Below are 18,919 nucleotides of genomic sequence, written 5' to 3' on the forward strand. Positions count from 1 at the left end.
TCATGTGATCACACGTCACGACCTTCAATTCACCACATTCTCCCCGTCTTTAAAATGTAACTAGAGGTCCAGCTAACGCACCATGATTACTTCAGCGCTACAGGAGTATACATTTCAAGCAATGCGAACTATCTAACTACAGAAGCATACATGCCAAGCAGTGAGGATTATTTTGAGTTGTAGGAGCATGGTAATGAGCATCGATATATGACATAATGAGCATATAGGGGCATGAGCATCGAGGATGCCGATAATCCCCTTTACAGATCGAGTCGGCGAGGGGGTATTATCCGTCGACCTCTCCGGGAGTAGATGGCGGTTTCACTTGAGGGAGGCTTCCGATCCTTTTGGTGAGCCTCGACTCAAGCCGGAGATGACTCCCCGATCGCCCCCGGGTGGAACGCGGTAGCTCCGCCGTCACCCTTCTCGGGTGGAGTCCCTGGGGGAGAAACACCTGGGGAGGGAATGTCAGAAGGAGGTGTGCCAGATGGTGGTGTACCGGCGGGGGGAGTACCTGAGGGAGCCAAATGACGAACCGACACAGTGGTCTCCCTGCCATCCGGGAGCCTGACATGAGCGTATTCTGGATTAGTATCGATGAGTTCGACCCCCTCCACCATGGGTTCATACTTGCTTTGTCGTACCGGGCGTTTCATGAACACTGTTCCGGGATGGGTTAGCCAGTTGGGCACCGATTGGCCGTCAACATAACGTCGCTGGTGAGTAAACATTCGTTCGTGAGGAATTGCATTGGTGGACGTGCAGAGCAAAGAGCGTATGGAATTCAGAGCGTCGGGAAGGGTAACCTCCCACCGCTCGGGCCCCAGTCCTCTTGATTTCAACGCCAGAGTTACGGCTTTCCAAATAACCCCGTTATACCGTTCCACATGCCCGTTTCCCTGTGGGTTGTAACCCGTCGTTCGACTAGTTGCTATGCCGAGCTCTAGTAGGGATTGTTTTAACCCGGCCGACATGAAACACGGCCCTCTGTCTGAATGTATGTACGAAGGTTTCCCAAACATAGCGAAGAGGTCAGAGAGACATCTCACGACAGTGCCCGAGGTCATATCCGAGCACGGAATTGCGAAAGGGAACCTTGAATATTCATCAACAACAGTGAATATGTATCTGTTGTCTGTCTCGGTCGGCAGGGGCCCTTTGAAGTCAATGTTTAGTCTCTCGAAGGGAGAAGTGGCCTTGATCAATCTGCCAGAAGCCGCGCCATAGAATCTGGGTTTTAGTTCAGCACAAATCAGGGCATGAAGCATTCATTTGTTTAATATCTTCAATAGAATAGGGCAGGTTCTGTCTGCGTACGAAATGTGCCATTCTGGTTACCCCCGGGTGGCACAGAGACACGTGTAGGTCTTGCAAAGTCCGACTGATTACCGCCGAACAGTAGATCCGAGAGAAGGTGTCTGCAGCAGGGTTTTCCTTCCCGGGCTGGTAAACAATGTCGTAACTGTAGCAAGCTAGGTCTATCCGCCATCTCATAATTTTTTCATTCTTAATTTTCCCGTTATTTTTCCCATCAAACATGAATGCCACGGATCGTTGGTCCGTAACGAGCGTGAAATGGTTTCCCAGTAAATAGTGTCTCCATTTACGTAGGGCTTCGACAATGGCGTACGCTTCCTTCTCTATTGCCGAGTGTCTCTGCTCGCTTCCAGAGAGAGTTCTCGAGAAGAACGCGACGGGTCTCCCAGACTGATTAAGCGTAGCAGCTATCGCGTGATCTGAAGCGTCGGTCTCCACCACAAAGGGCACCGAGCTATCGATCGATAAAACCACGGACTTACTGATATCGTCTTTGAGGTTGTGGAAAGCTGTCACAACAGCGGCATCTGGTGGGAAGTTTTTGCAATGCACTAGGGGATGTATTTTCTCGGAGTATTGCGAAATCCATCTCGCATAGTAAGCGAACATGCCGATCACCCGGTGCATTGTCTGCAGGTCCTGAGGTGGGGGTAGCTCACGGAGCGGGCGCAATCGCTCAGGATCAGGCTTAATTGTGCCGTCGGCTATTGTGTAGCCGAGAAGGTCAATTGACCTTGCCGAGAATACGCATTTCTCGTAGTTGAGAGTCAGATTATATTTTCTAGCAATGCCCAAGAATCTGTCCAGATTCATATCATGTTCCCACTGATCCCTACCGCACACTGTGACATTGTCCACGTAAACAAAAGTGTCTTTCAGGTTTTCATCTGAGATGATGTCGTCCATAACCCGTTGGAAGCAAGCTACTCCATTCGTGACACCGAATGGTATCCTTCTGAACTGGTAGAGGCGCCTCCCTGCCTGGAATGCGGTGTAAGGTTTGTCTTCCTCTCGGATGGGAATTTGGTGATAGGCGCTTCGCAAGTCGATGGTACTGAATACCTTATAATTGGCCACGCGTTCGACCATCTCGTCTATGCGCGGCAGGGGGTAGGCATCGAGTTGGGTGAAGCGATTGACCGTTTGGGAATAATCGACAACCATTCGTTTCTTATGGTTCTGACTGCTGGTTACTAACACCTGTGCGCGCCATGGCGAATCGCTCGGTTCTATAATTCCCTCTTCCAGTAATCGCTTGGTTTCCGAAGTGATGAAATTCATGTCAGCAGTGGTATATTGCCGCGATTTGATCACTATCGGTTTGCAGACCGGCGACAAGTTAGCGAACAGTTGGGGGGACGTTACCTCGGCGGTGGTCAACGCATTTAAAATTAGACGAGGTTTGCTTCCTCCAAAGGGTATTTCGACGCTCGTGTGCTGCTTGAGGACATTATGACCCAGAATTACGTCTGCGCACAAATCACGAAGCACCAGCACCCTTACATCCCGATGCGTGTACCCTTTTACGTCCAATTCGACTTTGCAGTACCCTCGTACGCGGGATTGTAGTGAGGTGGCGGCCATGCATACCGTATTGTCTGTCGGGTGGATTATCCATTTCCTGCCCTTCACTAGCGAGCTGTTGACAAAACTTTCAGAGCTACCGGTATCAATCAGTGCCTCAGCCATATGCCCGTTAATTCGTACGTTGATGATAGCCTTGGATAGATTCCCCGGGGAGGCTGCAGTTAATTTATTTTGCGAGTAGAGAGCCGCAGAAGTGGGTTTATTTCTCCTTAGAGTAGATTTACATACCCTGGCATAATGCCCTTTCTTGTCACAATTCATGCATGTGGCATCTCTGGCGGGGCATTTTTGACGAGGGTGCCTTTTGTACCCACAAAAGAAGCATTTACCAACCGGAGCAGTTGCTGAGGAGTTTGACGTGGCCTGGGTATCCGGCTCCTCGGGTGTTTCTCCATCCCCTATGTCTGGCTGTGTCTGTGCCAGTGGGGTTCCTTGGGTTCCCACCGTAGCAGCGTTCATGAGCAGCATCGGTGTCCCAAATGACTCAGATTGCTGCTGAGCCGTATCCATCGCTCGTGCCTGATCGACTACCTTGTCAAGAGTGGGTTGCGCTTTCTCTAGTAAGCGTTGCCGTATGTGGGCTGATCTGAGTCCTTGGATGAATGCCTCCCGTGTCGCTTCTTTTCGGTGTTCCTCGGCGCTTACAGCCCGGAAGCTGCCGTCTTTTCCCAGCTGATTCAGAGCTTGCAGGAACTGATCGATTGTCTCCCCGGCAGCTTGCCTGTGTGTGTTGAGAAGATGTCGTATGTATACCTCGTTCTTGCGCTTCACGTAGAGCGCCTGCAGCACGTCGATCGCTGCTTCGTAAGTGTCGCACTCCGAGAAGAGCCTGTACACGCTGGGCGAGACATGATTCACGAGAGCGGCAAATTTGTCAGCTCCCTCTTCGATGATGGTCAGATAGTGTGAGAAGGAACAGAACCAATGCGACCATTTCATTTCTGCGTCAGTCGCGTTTGGGTCTGCGTCGAACCTCTCTGGTTTGTAGATCTTGTCCATCGTTGGTTGAGAGAGCCGAGAAAACCAAATGGAATAAATTGAAATGAAGACGAGAGAAGAACCTTCAGAGTTTAGGCTTTATTCCATTTGATTGGAGCCGCTTCTACGGGCACACCAGGAAATACAAATGCAGTGTGGAGTACAAGCAGTAAGGTACACACGCGCAACTAATCACCGCAAAATAAATCAGTATTATATATCAATCAGTGTTCTCACCATTCAATGAGCACCAAGTGAGCCGCCGACATACAACGGCAATGCCCCAGGGACAAAACCCCGCGGCCGAGCCGAACCTCAGCTTTATCTCTTCTGTGCTCGAGCCGGGCAACATGTGATCACACGTCACGACCTTCAATTCACCACAATATCTCCCACATCATCAAAAAATATTTTTTATCGTGATTTGCATTATTTGATCGCTGATCCCGAATCCAGGCCGAAGTAACCGGAAATTGCGTCAAAATCATCAGCTGTGCGGCGCGTACACGTTCCACGGTGCAGTTGGCAAGTATACAGTTGTGAACAAGTTATAGGTAAAGTCTGAAGCGAATGTAAGAAGAATTCTACGTTCGCTTCTAGGCTTAGCCGATTCCATATTAACGGCGTGCTCCGTAATGCGTCGCATTGCTACTGTTTGACCAGGATGGGAGTTTGGAGTCAGAAGTGCACGTTTTCTGGAAATTTCAAAACAGGTGACGTAATCCGTTTTGATTGATGAGATATTACAAGTGGAATGATTAGTTTGGAAAAATTAGTCAATTACTAAAAAGTTAATGTTATAACGTCAAATAAAATAGCTTCTGTTAGTACTTACGTGTGTGCGTGCGTGCGTGCGTGCGTGCGTGCGTGCGTGCGTGCGTGCGTGCAGGTGTGCAGGTGTGCAGGTGTGCAGGTGTGCAGTGTGATGTCTGGCTTCCTTCTTGGAACGACGGTGTAGTAAATGGCCTTTATTTTGATTACAATTGTCACACCTTACTTTGATGAAGATTCTTGCGATGTGCGCGAATGGAGGCCGAAAATTATTATACGTTGTGGGATGATTTACAATATACAGCACTGACACGTTGGAGTTTTCTCGCGGTACAGATGTACATTAATACGTAGACACTTTGGAATTACTTGAGGCCTTTGAGGGAATCTATTTTTAATACCTTAAAATTTATTTATTTATCGAGGATTTACCTCAGGAAATTGAGGAACTGTTTTCCAGGAGTTTCATTGAGGCAACAACGACACCGTGGCGCCAGATCTGCACTCATAAGGGCAACATCCCCACTCCCTCACCCGGACACATGACAACCAAAATTGTTTTTTCATTGTACAGCAAACGTCGCGAAAAATCTCTAAACAATCCGCACAGGATTCAATTCTACTTTCGGCCTGGGGTGCGGCGGAGGAGAGCTGCCGGCCCGGGGCGCGGCGGAGGAGAGCTGGCGGCCCGGGGCGCGGCGGAGGAGAGCTGGCGGCCCGGGGCGCGGCGGAGGAGAGCTGGCGGCCCGGGGCGCGGCGGAGGATTGCTGCCGGCCCGGGGCGCGGCGGAGGATTGCTGCCGGCCCGGGGCGCGGCGGAGGATTGCTGCCGGCCCGGGGCGCGGTGGAGGAGAGCTGGCGGCCCGGGGCGCGGCGGAGGAGAGCTGGCGGCCCGAGGCGCGGCGGAGGAGAGCTGCTGGCCCGGGGCGTGGTGGAGGATTGCTGCCGGCCCGGGGCGCGCGGAGGATTGCTGCCGGCCCGGGGCGCGCGGAGGATTGCTGCCGGCCCGGGGTGCGGCGGAGGATTGCTGCTGGCCCGGGGCGCGGCGGAGGAGAGCTGGCGGCCCGGGGCGCGGCGGAGGAGAGCTGGCGGCCCGGGGCGCGGCGGAGGAGAGCTGGCGGCCCGGGGCGCGGCGGAGGATTTATTTCAGGAATATTGTATATCCATCCACATTCCCACACTGTTATCAGTGTGGAGTATCAGTTCTTCCAAAGCAGTTTCCATAGCTTAGAACCAAGGACATGAGGCCTCTTGGAAATTGTGTAAACTTAATTTGCAGTACGCTGCTAGCTGTAACTTTGGTTGGATGTTTTGTGTTTAAATTAAGATATGAATGTTATTCAAGGCATTTTTCTGAAGTACCAAATCTATGAAATGTGAAGTAACCTCAACAACTTGGGTGAAGAGCTCAGGAATGGCTGCGACATGACTCACCAAGTTCCCATGTTTTGTTTTCATTGTTAAACTGTGTGAATGTGATGCTGAACTGAACAATCCTGTTTAATTTACCTGCTTTCGACACAGTTGAGGGAGGAGAATGTGACACGTGTTGGGTGGGTGGTGGGGGGAGAGGAGCAATGGGTGGAGACTGGAGAGTTTCGGGGACATGTTTCCATCTCCAGGTGCTGGTCATATGAACACTTGCCGCTGAGACGACCGGTCGCTCAAACCCGAGGGGTATGATCCATGGCCGGTCCGATTGCTGCGATGGAGGCCCTCCACGGGCGTGCTTGTCGTGTGTCTTCAATTTCATATTGTCAGCACCCTTCAAGCGGTTGTCCAGACGATGTGGATGGGTTTCTGTGGGGACGGGACTCACAGGAGGAAATCCCTTTACGCTTCATGGCTCTATCTATGGCAGAGAAGCGTAAACTTCGGTATGCTATGTAAATGCCACCCGGCCTTTGGAACCATCAGTATCACGTGTTTACCCTCACCTTCACTTTACTTTATGATAAACCTTCCCCACTCCTTTGTTGTTGATGGTCGGTGGTCGGCAATCTTGTTGTTGCTCATGAATCCTTGGATCTTGGATTCAAACCCCATATACTGTGTGGATTTCTTCATTGTCACCTAATGTCCTGCAAAGTTCATTTATGTCTCACAATGTCCTTCAATTTCTGCTTTGAAGATCCTCATTGATCGTGAGATGGTGTAAAATATCTTCTTTCTCCCACGAATAATTAATAACTTCGATCCTGTAGTCGTACATGTTTACCATTTGATTTTTGTCGATCTGCTTAAAGAGGAAGATGTAGAAACTAGAACGGCACTCGGTAGAGCACGTACCTCCACCAGGTTGAACAGTTAACCCTAACAAACCCTAACAAATTACATTTTGTATCCCACTGATAGGCCAGATCTGCATCTGAACCTGAACCGAAATTTAATCTGCTTGTTGTCACCGACCCAACTCATCAACCAAGTCTGTCATAACTCGTCCACAACTTTTCGAATATGTACGATGCGTGAATGAAATTGTTCCAAACTTATCACAGGTCAATGTGACATTCAAGCGGGCTGTACGAAATGAATAACTTGAAAAATTGTCCATTGCGCTCTTTAAGTAGAAAGAAACACTTTTTATTGATTGATTAATTGGGATTCCTGGTTTTGATTACAGGCATAGTCTTGTACTGCAACCCATAACTTGAGGAGCAATAAACTGTAAGACACTTTTCACTACCCTAAAGTCATAAAGTGTTGTTAAATGTGGGTGACACTTCTCAAATACAAAGGATAAAGTGCAAGTGGAACCATTGGCAATGAATCAGAACATAGAGTACTGTACGTACATTCGAGCCACACTCTGTGGTGTAACCCTGGTTGAGTCTGGTAGGGGATCAGGGTTCAAACCCTGGTTGAGTTGTACCAAATGCTTTTAAAATGGTTTGTGCTGCTCCCTTACTTGACGTTCAGCATTTACAAAAAGGATAGAGCATGGACTAACAGCCGTAGCTTGGCATCCATTGTGCAGGCTTTGATTTGAATTGTTTGTTACTTCCAAAATCTAAAGATTTTGTAAGTATATTGATGACTTCCGTTTCTGTTTGTTTGTTTGTTAGTTTGTTACTTACGAAATCTAAAGATTTCGTAAGTATATTGATGACTTCCGTTTCTGTTTGTTTGTTATCTTGCCAAAACGAAGTTTTGCAAGATATGTTAGTCAGTTTGTATGTTTTTTTTTTTTGTCTGTAATCACGTATAAAAAATTCTGCAGAGCACAGTTATCATCGGAAATATTTGTAACTTCGCATATCAGAAGCCTATAGAGGTCCCTTTCAGTGCACAACATTTTGAAGGTCAAGGTCACTTTGGCGCAAATCAGGGGAGTCGACGAAACCCTTATTTTTTTGAGTAATTTTGATCGGATAGTCTTCAAACTTCATGGGAATATAGTTCATGGTCTGGCGCTCAGCTGATTAATTTTTGGTGGCGATTGGCCTTAACCTTCATGGTTAGCTCCTCAGGTCAAACATATTTGACCCCAAGGTCAAATTTTCAAGTTTTAGGAACCATATCGTGTAGTACCTCAAACTGAACACCTCGATGAGTGCTTTCTAGATATGTCAAGCTTGAGACATTATGACGTCATTTGGTGACGTTATGAGGCAAAAGCATATTTTTCATGGTTAATCTGTAGAACGATTCTCATCGGAATCTCTCGTAGGCAGATATTCCTCAAGGAGTCGCTCCTGGTGGATAGCAGCTCTGTTCACCTCAGTGTAACCTTAAAGAAGTCACACGTGGTCACCTTTTGGCAAGATACGGGTCACCCTGCGGGTGACATTGTTTTTATTTTTTGTTTGTTTGTAGGCACGATAACTCGAGAACGGAAGAAGCTACCAATGTCAAATTACACCACGTGATTCACTAGGGTGATGGCTAGTGCTGATTAGATTTTGGTCAAAATCGGTCAAAGGTCAAGGTCACAGTGAAGTCAAATATTCGATTTTTGATGGTTTGGGACATAACTCGAGAACGGAAGAAGCTACCAATGTCAAATTAGACCACATGATTCAGGACGGTGATGACTAGTGCTGATTAGATTTTGGTCAAAATCGGTCAAAGGTCAAGGTCACAGTGAGGTCAAACATCCAAAACATTCGATTTTTGATGGTTTGGTACAGAATCATTGTAGAAACTTCTGGTTTGTGTCGCTACCTTCTCTCGAGAGAGCTTTTATTCGACAAGGTCAGAGGTCAAGTTGACGATTTCGTAAGTACCAGTCTATGACTGCTTGTTTGTTTTGTAGGCACGATAACTCGAACGGAAGAAGCTACCAATGTCAAATTACACCACGTGATTCAGGAGGGTGATGGCTAGTGCTGATTAGATTTTGGTCAAAATCGGTCAAAGGTCAAGGTCACGGTAAGGTCAAATATTCGATTTTTGATGGTTTGGTACAGATAACTCGAGAATGGAAGAAGCTACCAATGTCAAATTACACCACCTGATTCAGGAGGCTGATGGCAAGTGCTGATTAGATTTTGGACGAAATCGGTCAAAGGTCAAGGTCACAGTGAGGTCAAATATTCGATTTTTGATGGTTTGGTACAGATAACTCGAGAACGGAAGAAGCTTCCAATGTCAAATTACACCACGTGATTCAAGAGGGTGATGGCTAGCGCTGATTAGATTTTGGTCAAAATCGGTCAAAGGTCAAGGTCACAGTGAGGTCAAACATCCAAAACATTTGATTTTTGATGGTTTGGTTCAGAATCATCGTATAAACTTTTGGTTTGTGTCACTACCTTCTCTCGAGACAGCTTTTATTAGACAAGGTCAGAGGTCAAGTTGACGATTTCGTAAGTACCAGTCTATGACTGCTTGTTTGTTTGTTTGTTTGTTTGTAGGCATGATAACTTGAACGGAAGAAGCTACCAACGTCAAATTACACCACGTGATTCAGGAGGGTGATGGCAAGTGCTGATTAGATTTTGGTCAAAATCGGTCAAAGGTCAAGGTCACAGTGAGGTCAAATATTCGATTTTTGATGGTTTGGTACAGATAACTCGAGAACGGAAGAAGCTACCAATGTCAAATTACACCACGTGATTCAGGAGGGTGATGGCTAGTGCTGATTAGATTTTGGTCAAAATCGGTCAAAGGTCAAGGTCACAGTGAGGTCAAACATCCAAAACATTCGATTTTTGATGGTTTGGTACAGAATCATCGTAGAAACTTCTGGTTTGCGTCACGACCTTCTCGAGAGACAGCTTTTATTAGACAAGGTCAGAGGTCAAGTTGACGATTTCGTAAGTACCAGTCTATGACTGCTTGTTACTTACGAAATCTAAACATTTCGTAAGTATATTGATCACTTCTGTTTCTGTTTGTGTGTTTGTTTGTGTGTTTGTTTGTAGGCACGATAACTCGAGGACGGAAGAAGCTACCAATGTCAAATTACACCACGTGATTCAGGAGGGTGGTGGCTCGTGCTGATTAGAATTTCGTCAAAATCGGTAAAAGGTCAAGGTCACAGTGAGGTCAAACATCCAAAAAATGATAACTCGAGAACAGAAGAAGCTACCAATGTCAAATTACACCACGTGATTCAGGAGGGTGATGGCTAGTGCTGATTAGATTTTGGTCAAAATCGGTCAAAGGTCAAGGTCACAGTGAGGTCAAACATAATTCCGTAAATTCACGTGGAGAAATGGAGTGTTTTTGCTTCGCTCGACGTTACGAGTTCGTTTTAACTTCGATTTTAATTTTGTCTTCGGTTTTTGCGATCGCTTAGGACGCTTAAAACTCGGTTGTCGAAATTCTGGTAAAAATCGGATGTTTTGGAGACGTTTTAAGATTGTATAAAAAATATTTCACTCGACGCGTCACGGGTCGTCCCATGATGCAGTGCGCTCGAGCAGACGCATCGTTGAGTTACGTTAAGGTATAATTGCGTGGAGAAATGGAGATTTTTGCTTCGGTCGACGTTACGATTTTGATGGTTTGATACAGAATCATCGTAGAAACTTCTGGTTTGCGCCGCTACCTTCTCGAGAGACAGCTTTTATTAGACAAGGTCAGAGGTCAAGTTGACGATTTCGTAAGTGCCAGTCTATGACTGCTTATTACTTCCGAAATCTAAAGATTTCGTAAGTATATTGATGCCTTCCATTTCTGTTTGTTTGTTATCTTGCCAAAACGAAATTTTGCAAGATATGTTAGTCAGCTTGTATGTTTTTTTTATTATTATTTTTTTTGTCTGTAATCACGTATAATAAATTCTGCAGAGCACAGTTATCATCGGAAATTTTTGTAACTTCGCATATCAGAGGCCTATAGAGGTCCCTTTCAGTGCACAAAATTTTAAAGGTCAAGGTCAAAGGTCAAGGTCACTTTGGCGCAAATCAGGGGAGTCGACGAAACCCTTATTTATTGAGTAATTTTGATCAGATCGTCTTCAAACTTCATGGGAATATAGTTCATGGTCTGGCGCTCAGCTGATTAATTTTTGGTGGCAATTGGCCTTGACCTTCATGTTTTTTTTAATTTTTTTATTTTTTATTTCTTGGTCTGTAATCACGTATAAATCACTCTGCAGAGCACAGTTATCATTGGAAATTTTTGTAACTTCGCATATCAGAGGCCTATAGAGGTCCCTTTCAGCGCATAAAATTTTGAAGTTCAAGGTCAAAGGTCAAGGTCACTTTGTCGCAAATCAGGGAGTCGACGAAACCCTTATTTTTTGAGTAAATTTGATCGGATCGTCTTCAAACTTCATGGGAATATAGTTCATGATCTGGCGCTCAGCTGATTAATTTTTCGTGGCGATTGGCCTTGACCTTCATGTTAGCGCCTCAGGTCAAACATATTTGACCCCAAGGTCAAATTTTCAAGTTTTAGGAACCATATCATGTAGTACCTCAAATTGAACACCTCGATGAGTGCTTTCTAGATATGTCAAGCTTGAGACATTATGACGTCATTTGGTGACGTTATGAGGCAAAAGCATATTTTTCATGGTTACTCTGTAGAACGATTCTCATCGGAATCTCTCGTAGGCTGATATTCCTCAAGGAGTCGCTCCTGGTGGATTGCAGCTCTGTTCACCTCAGTGTGACCTTAAAGAAGTCACACGTGGTCACCTTTTGGCAAGATACGGGTCACCCTGCGGGTGACAGTATTTTTATATTTTGTTTGTTTGTTTGTAGGCACGATAACTCGAGAACGGAAGAAGCTACCAATGTCAAATTACACCTCGTGATTCACGAGGGTGATGGCTAGTGCTGATTAGATTTTGGTCAAAATCGGTCAAAGGTCAAGGTCACAGTGAGGTCAAATATTCGATTTTTGATGGTTTGGTACAGATAACTCGAACAGAAGAAGCTACCAATGTCAAATTACACCATGTGATTCAGGAAGGTGATGGCTCGTGTTGGTTAGATTTTGGTCAAAATCCGTCAAAGGTCAACGTCACAGTGAGGTCAAACATCCAAAAAATGATAACTCGAGAACAGAAGAAGCTACCAATGTCAAATTACACCATGTGATCCAGGAGGGTGATGGCTAGCGCTGATTAGATTTTGGTCAAAATCGGTCACAGTGAGGTCAAACATCCAAAACATTCTATTTTTGATGGTTTGGTAGAGAATCATCGTAGAAACTTCTGGTTTGCTTCGCTACCTTCTCTCGAGACAGCTTTTATTAGACAAGGTCAGAGGTCAAGTTGACGATTTCGCAAGTACCAGTCTATGACTGCTTGTTTGCTTGTAGGCACGATAACTCGAGAACGGAAGAAGCTACCAATGTCAAATTACACCACCTGATTCAGGAGGGTGATGGCATGTGCTGATGAGATTTTGGCCAAAATCGGTCAAAGGTCAAGGTCACAGTGAGGTCAAACATCCAAAAAATATTTTTCGACTTTTATTCGATAAGGTCAGAGGTCAAGTTGATGATTTCGTAAGTACCAGTCTATGACTGCTTGTTTGTTTGTTTGTAGGCACGATAACTCGAGAACGGAAGAAGCTACCAATGTCAAATTACACCACGTGATGCAGGAGGGTGATGGCTTGCTCTGATTAGATTATGGTCAAAGGTCAAGGTCACAGTGAGGTCAAACATAATTCCGTAAATTCATGTGGACAAATGGAGTATTTTTGCTTCGCTCGACGTTACGAGTTCGTTTTAACTTCGATTTTAATTTTGTCTTCGGTTTTTGCGATCGCTTAGGACGCTTAAAACTCGGTTGTCGAAATTCTGGTAAAAATCGGATGTTTTGGAGACGTTTTAAGATTGTATAAAAAATATTTCACTCGACACGTCACCGGTCGTCCCATGATGCAGTGCGCTCGAGTAGATGCGTCGTTGAGTTACGTTAAGGTTTTCCGTGTGCGCTGACGGTGTTTTCGATAAAGATGTTGTTTACAAGTCTTTTTTTATCCCAATAAAGGTTATCGTCGCATACCTGACTCGCTGAGCCGTCGGATTATGTAAAGATTGTTGGTGGATGGCCGAATATTACGGTTTTGTGACTTTGATAAAATAATATTGAATAATTGCGTGGAGAAATGCAGATTTTTTGCTTCGCTCGACATTACGAGTTCGTTTTAACTTCGATTTTAATTTTGTCTTCGGTTTTTGCGATCGCTTCGGACGCTTAAAACTCAGTTGTCGAAATTCTGGTAATAATCGGATGTTTTGGAGACGTTTTAAGATTGTATAAAAAAAAATATTTCACTCGACGTGTCACGTGTCGTCACGTGATGCAGTGCGCTCGAGCAGACGCATCGTTGAGTCACGTAAAAGTTTTCCGTGTGCGCGCTGACGGTGTTTTCGATAAAGATGGTGTTTAAAAATCATTTTTTATCCCAATAAAGGTTATCGTCGCATGTCTGACTCGCTAAGCTGTCGGATTATGTAAAGATTGTTGGTGGATGGCCGAATATTACGGTTTTGTGACTTTGATAAAATAATTGCGTGGAGAAATGGAGATTTTTGCTTCGGTCGACGTTATGATATGATTTTTGATGGTTTGGTACAGAATCATCGTATTAACTTCTGGTTTGCGTCGCTACCTTCTCTAGAGACAGCTTTTATTAGACAAGGTCAGAAGTCAAGTTGACGATTTCATAAGTACCAGTCTATGACTGCTTGTTTGTCTGTTTGTGTGCAGGATATCTCAAAAGGATTTGGACGGATCCGGACAATTTTGTGGACAGATTCGATGTGTGAGACAAGGACGAACTGATTCAATTTTGGTGAAGATCCGGATCCGGATATGGATACGAGGATTATTTAATTTTTAACGTGATTCTTCACCATTGAGCGACCAGGCGAAAACGCAATGTGGATCAGGCATTGCGTGCGGATGTATGCGCTATCCCGACTACCCTTCTAGTTAGGGCTTCAAGCATGGCTGAAGCCCTATTGAATTCGTTAGTATTATTATTATTACTATTATCGTTTGGCAAAATGTTTTGTCATAAAAGTTCATATCATATATTTCTTTTTCAATGATAAAAGTATTTTGGGCATAAGTTATCCATTCACAGGCTGTTTGGTACTCTCTGAACTTCCATGCAGTAATTACCCACTCTTCGAATAATTCTCTGTGCTCCTTTAAATTTGAAATAAACAACCATCACTCCAGCATGAATACCTGAAGAAAGGTTAAAAAGTTATGTGAACACAAGAAGTATTTTGCACAATATAGATGCAAATCTACTCTTTCGGTCTCAAAATGTCGTGGAACCGGTTTTAATGGTTTTGGTTTGTTTGTACTGAAGGAACATTTTTCTCTGGTGTAATGTGTGAGTTTTAATGAGACTTCACAGACATCTCGGAGATGTTAGCTAATATGTTGGACATTTTTACATGACGAACTGTACTCTACTCTTTACAGAGCATTGGTGTTGCTGATGCAGTTTCTTCACACGGGATATGCTGGGTGGTTTTCCATTGTCTTCCCAGCAGTCAATTAGGGCAAATTTGTTTCTGATACTGGTGATAACTCATCTAGTCTTCGTGAAAGACACTGTGGGAATTTTAACGTCTATCAACTAATGCCGGTAGAAAGGACGCTGAGGGTACCGTCCATCCGAGGGGATGGCGCACACTTGTTGATGAATTGCCCTTCTTGTGAAACACTAGGGTGGGAGTTTATAGCTGGGTGGAGATTCAAACTCAGGCTGGACACCTCTAAGCTCTCCTGCCAACCCACGACAGTGTTGATGTACATGCTGAGTTGATGTACATACATCACCTCTGAGTGCTGAGCTAAACTCCCACCCTGGTGTTTCACATGCAAGGCGATGCATCAATGTCTGTGCTGTCCCTTGGGTGGACATTAAGCCAGATAATTCATCTGCCAGCACTGGTTGTTGGTGGTTTAGTTTAAAGATCCCACGGTATGTCTTGTGAAGAGATGGCCTAAAAAAAAAATTCAAATTCTTCCCCAAATTGCTTTCAGTTAAGCATCCTGTGATGGAGTGGCCACCCTTCTAAGATTGGTTCTATCCTTGAAACGTTTCTCGACTTGCAGAGTGTATGGGCTTTCATTATTAGCTTATCTGGAATTGGAATTCCGTCGGCAGGAACGTTCCGCTCATGACTGGTAATGGGGATTGCAAAGCTTGTTCTGGTCACGTGACTTTAAGTAAATTGGAATTCCAGATAAGATATTGTCATCGTGCATCTTCCATCCGTCTGTCTGTCTGTCCGTCCCTGCATCTCCAATTTTGACTTCTCCGGCTGAAATTTGGCAGGAATGTTCCGCTCATGACTGGCAATGGGGATTGCAAAGCTCATTCTGGTCATGTGACTTTAAGTACATCAAAATGGCATACTTAGTAAATTCCTTCAAAAATCTCCTCCAGACCCACCAGTCAGAATGCTACCAATTGTCGGTTACAACATTAGGCCATGGTAGGGATGTTAAATTGTGGAGGTCATGCCGATCATGTGACCAGAAGTGTGTCAAAATGGCCAACTTATTCAATTTTCGTGAAAATCGCATAAATTCCTTCAAAAATATGCTCTCTGTCTGTCTGTCCATCCATCCCACAGACTCCCACCTGTGGCTTTTCAGACTTGTTTTTCCCATAACCTTTAACATATTGTTGCTGATTCCGCGCCCGCTGGCGTGCGAGCGGCCACGTAACTCGAATCGCGGCACGTCGCCCACCGAACGGACAATCCCGTCGTGACCCTCTCGGACTAACGCCGGGAACTAGTCACGGGTGGGCCTTTCGGCCTCACCACGATCGTGCCAATCGGCCCCCCGCGTGGGATAGGGTTGCTCGCCAAATTCGACCTACCTAAGTACCCACACGGAGGGTAGACCGGGCGATCGCACTTCGCCGCAGGTCGACTTCGGACACGGGCCACTTTAAGCGACCCGTTCCGTACTATCGGGATAACCGAGCGGTGTTATCGTCAACCTCGACGGTTCGATTAATTATTGGGCGTATTTAGCCCACGACCAACCCTTTACGTGAAGTAAGATGGAGATTCAATTAGAGAAAAGACGAAGCGAAACGGGAAAAACAGTTCAACATAAAGCACATTTATTCCGCGGCAAACGGAAAGCACACATATACAATTATGCACCAAAAGCAAATGTAAAAGTAACTAAAGAAACACAACAATTCTGCACAAAAAGCAAATGCAACAAAAGAAAAACACACTGCAGATCTACTACCGACTACCGAGCACACGGCAACACTTATACAGTTTTACTTCACAGACGGCGCCGACAACACATATACTCAAAGCAAAAGAAAAAGGGACCACCCTCAACTACAAGGGGGCAGACGGGCCTGGGGCCGAGACCGCGTCGAGCCTACCTGTCTGGTGATGAGCCGCAAAATGGCGGCGGCGCCCCGACTCCGCGGGCCTCGCTGGCACTGCCTGGAATGGGGTGGGAACGGGGCCCCCTTCTCACACTATTTCAGCGCGGGGGGAAACAGGGAGGGGTTGTTGATGCTCGGGGGAAAGAGGATATCTGGATGGCTTGGGTCCCGCGACGAGCGACTCCACTGCGACCTCGATCGCGTTACCGGCCTCCCCTCTCCGCAGCTCCCCGACTCTGACACGAGCGCCGACCTCCACAAAGATTCTTGGCTTCTCCAGCCTCTCGGGACTCCGACAGACACTCTCGACTGCTTTCGCCGCCGCCGCCACAACTCTCCAACTCTTTCCTCTTCTCAACTCCGTCCAACTGCTAACTCTTCCCAACTGCCTCCAACTGCCTCGACTCTCAACTCTCTGACTCTTCCCAACTGCCTCCAACTGCGTCCAACTGCTAACTCGCTCGCGGTGCCTCACTCATACACCGTGCCTCACTCACACATGCGGGGGAACTCATCCGCGGTGCCTCACTCATACACCGTGCCTCACTCGCACACGCGGGGGCACTCAACCGCGGTGTTTCACTCACACACGGCGCGCTGGGAAGCACGCCCTTCTGCACACTTACCACCACACCACTCCCCAGGTCGAAAAACCAGTTAAAACCAGTACACATTTTCAACTGGTCTCTATTGGTTCTAATTGGTCTTTAACTGGTCTCTATTGGTTTCAACTGGTACCAGTTAAATTCAGTCAGCATTCCAATTTCCCAGTTGAAAAAACCAGTAGCTCATATTTGTACCAGTTAAAGTCTTACTGGTTCCAGTTGATACCAGTTGCAATGTACTGGTCTCCCAGTTGATACCAGTTGCAATGTACTGGTCTCCCAGCTGATACCAGTTACAATGTACTGGTCCCAGTTGATACCAGTTAGTTAAATACAATTGTATTTCAACTGGTAATATATCACTCTATTCCAATTTCCATATTAAAACCAGTAAGAAACCAATTGGCTTTACTGGTTTTCAACTGGTACCAGTTGACCAGTAAGCTACTGGTCTTTACTGGTTTTTTCACCTGGGTCACACACGGGGTCGCTTCCACACACGGGGTCTTTGTCACCCACTCGGTCGCTCTCACACACGCCCTTGCACCCACGCTATGCGTGCGTTGCAGCACGCATTTCACCACACTCGTGAACACACACCTTGACACCACACACACCGGGACAACCACACTGGGGATTCGTGTCCCCACAAGGGTCTCCGGGGCCTCTATACACCCCAAGCTCTCCGTGCACCTGTTCGCAGCACTCCTCCTCTCAACCTCGCAAAGCACGACCGAACTCACCTGGTCGTGACTCGCCTCAAGGGGGCATACTCCCTCCCCTCGTTCCTGGAGGAGGCCATCCAACTGCTCGCACCGGGTCTCTACCCAGTCCGCGAGCTCACCCCCATTATCCTCCACTACCTCCGTGTGTGTGTGCGTCACTTACCCCGTCTTCATCTTGTAGTCTTCCCTCTATCGTTCCCATCTCCCGTGTCTCTGCCAACTCAGTCACCTCTTCACCCTTTACCTCCCTTGTCTCAACTATTATTTCTGTCTCTTCCCTTGTTATCTCCCTCGTGCACGTCTCCGTCACCCCAATTAGTTTTTCCCTCTCGGTTACCGTCACTTTTTCCGTCACGACCCTCGCCCAACACGTCCCCCGAATTATTTTTTCCTTACCCGCCTCCACCGCGGACCCGACAGCCGTTGCACTTCTTCCCAGCTCGTTCGCTCCCACACGTGGAGTCGCCATTTTAAGCTCCCCGGTTACTGCCTTCATGCCCGCCTGCAGGCTTCGGCCCATGCTCTGCGTCTCACCCCGCAGCCCTTTCATTTCTTCCTTCATTTTGAGTGCGTTTGTTTCCATATTTTCGTTCATGCCTTTTATTTCGTTTGTGTTTGTATCCATCTTCGTTTTCATTTCGTGCATTTGCTTGTTCATGCCTTTTATTTCGTTTTTCATTTCATTTGTGTTTGTATCCATTTTCGTTTTCACTTCGTGCATTTGCTTGTTCATGTTCGCATTCATTTGTTGCGCATCCGCATTCATCTTCGCTGTCATTGCCGCCAGCATGGCGCATAGCTGGGCCATGTCGGGTGCGCTTGGGTGAGCCGATTCGGCAAGGATCGGGGGGTTTTGGTGGAGAGTCGGCCGCCGCCGCACCTATTTCCGGCTCTGGGTTCAGTTGGGGGAGTTCGTGTTCCTGCACAACCAACATTTCCTGCACGGGGTTTTCATCCTGGACCATGGATTCTACACATTCTAAATCCATTTCTAATACCCCCGGCTCCCGCTCGCCTTGAGACGCCATCTTATTTCTCGTAAAAGGTTAATTTGAATCGCTCGTAATTTGGAGGGAATCGGGGGTCGCTCCTCTCACCCCTGGACCGATTCCCGTGAATTTAGCTGGAGATAGGAGAGC

General features: G+C 46.5%; 1 protein-coding gene across 6 annotated transcripts in view; it reads left to right on the top strand.

Annotated features, from left to right (window-relative positions):
• Positions 1 to 6,241: 6,241 nt before the first annotated feature.
• Positions 6,242 to 18,919, top strand: part of LOC147012019 (transmembrane channel-like protein 7) — a 59,680-nt gene continuing 47,002 nt past the window's right edge. For 2 of the 6 annotated variants that reach the window (XM_085856568.1, XM_085856570.1), the window contains exon 1: positions 6,246 to 6,529. In XM_085856568.1, coding sequence (XP_085712694.1) covers positions 6,339 to 6,529 — 191 coding nt within the window. In that variant the 5' untranslated portion in view covers positions 6,246 to 6,338. Of the gene's footprint in view, positions 6,530 to 13,929; positions 13,971 to 13,997; positions 14,036 to 18,919 lie in introns of those variants that run through there. The other 4 variants (XM_085856573.1, XM_085856574.1, XM_085856571.1 and 1 more) reach the window with 4 other exon arrangements.

The sequence above is a fragment of the Eptatretus burgeri genome, chromosome 15 (genome assembly GCF_056783735.1).
Source record: "Eptatretus burgeri isolate ZD-2024b chromosome 15, Ebu_testis_v1, whole genome shotgun sequence".
In the NCBI taxonomy this organism is placed as follows: Eukaryota; Metazoa; Chordata; class Myxini; order Myxiniformes; family Myxinidae; genus Eptatretus; species Eptatretus burgeri.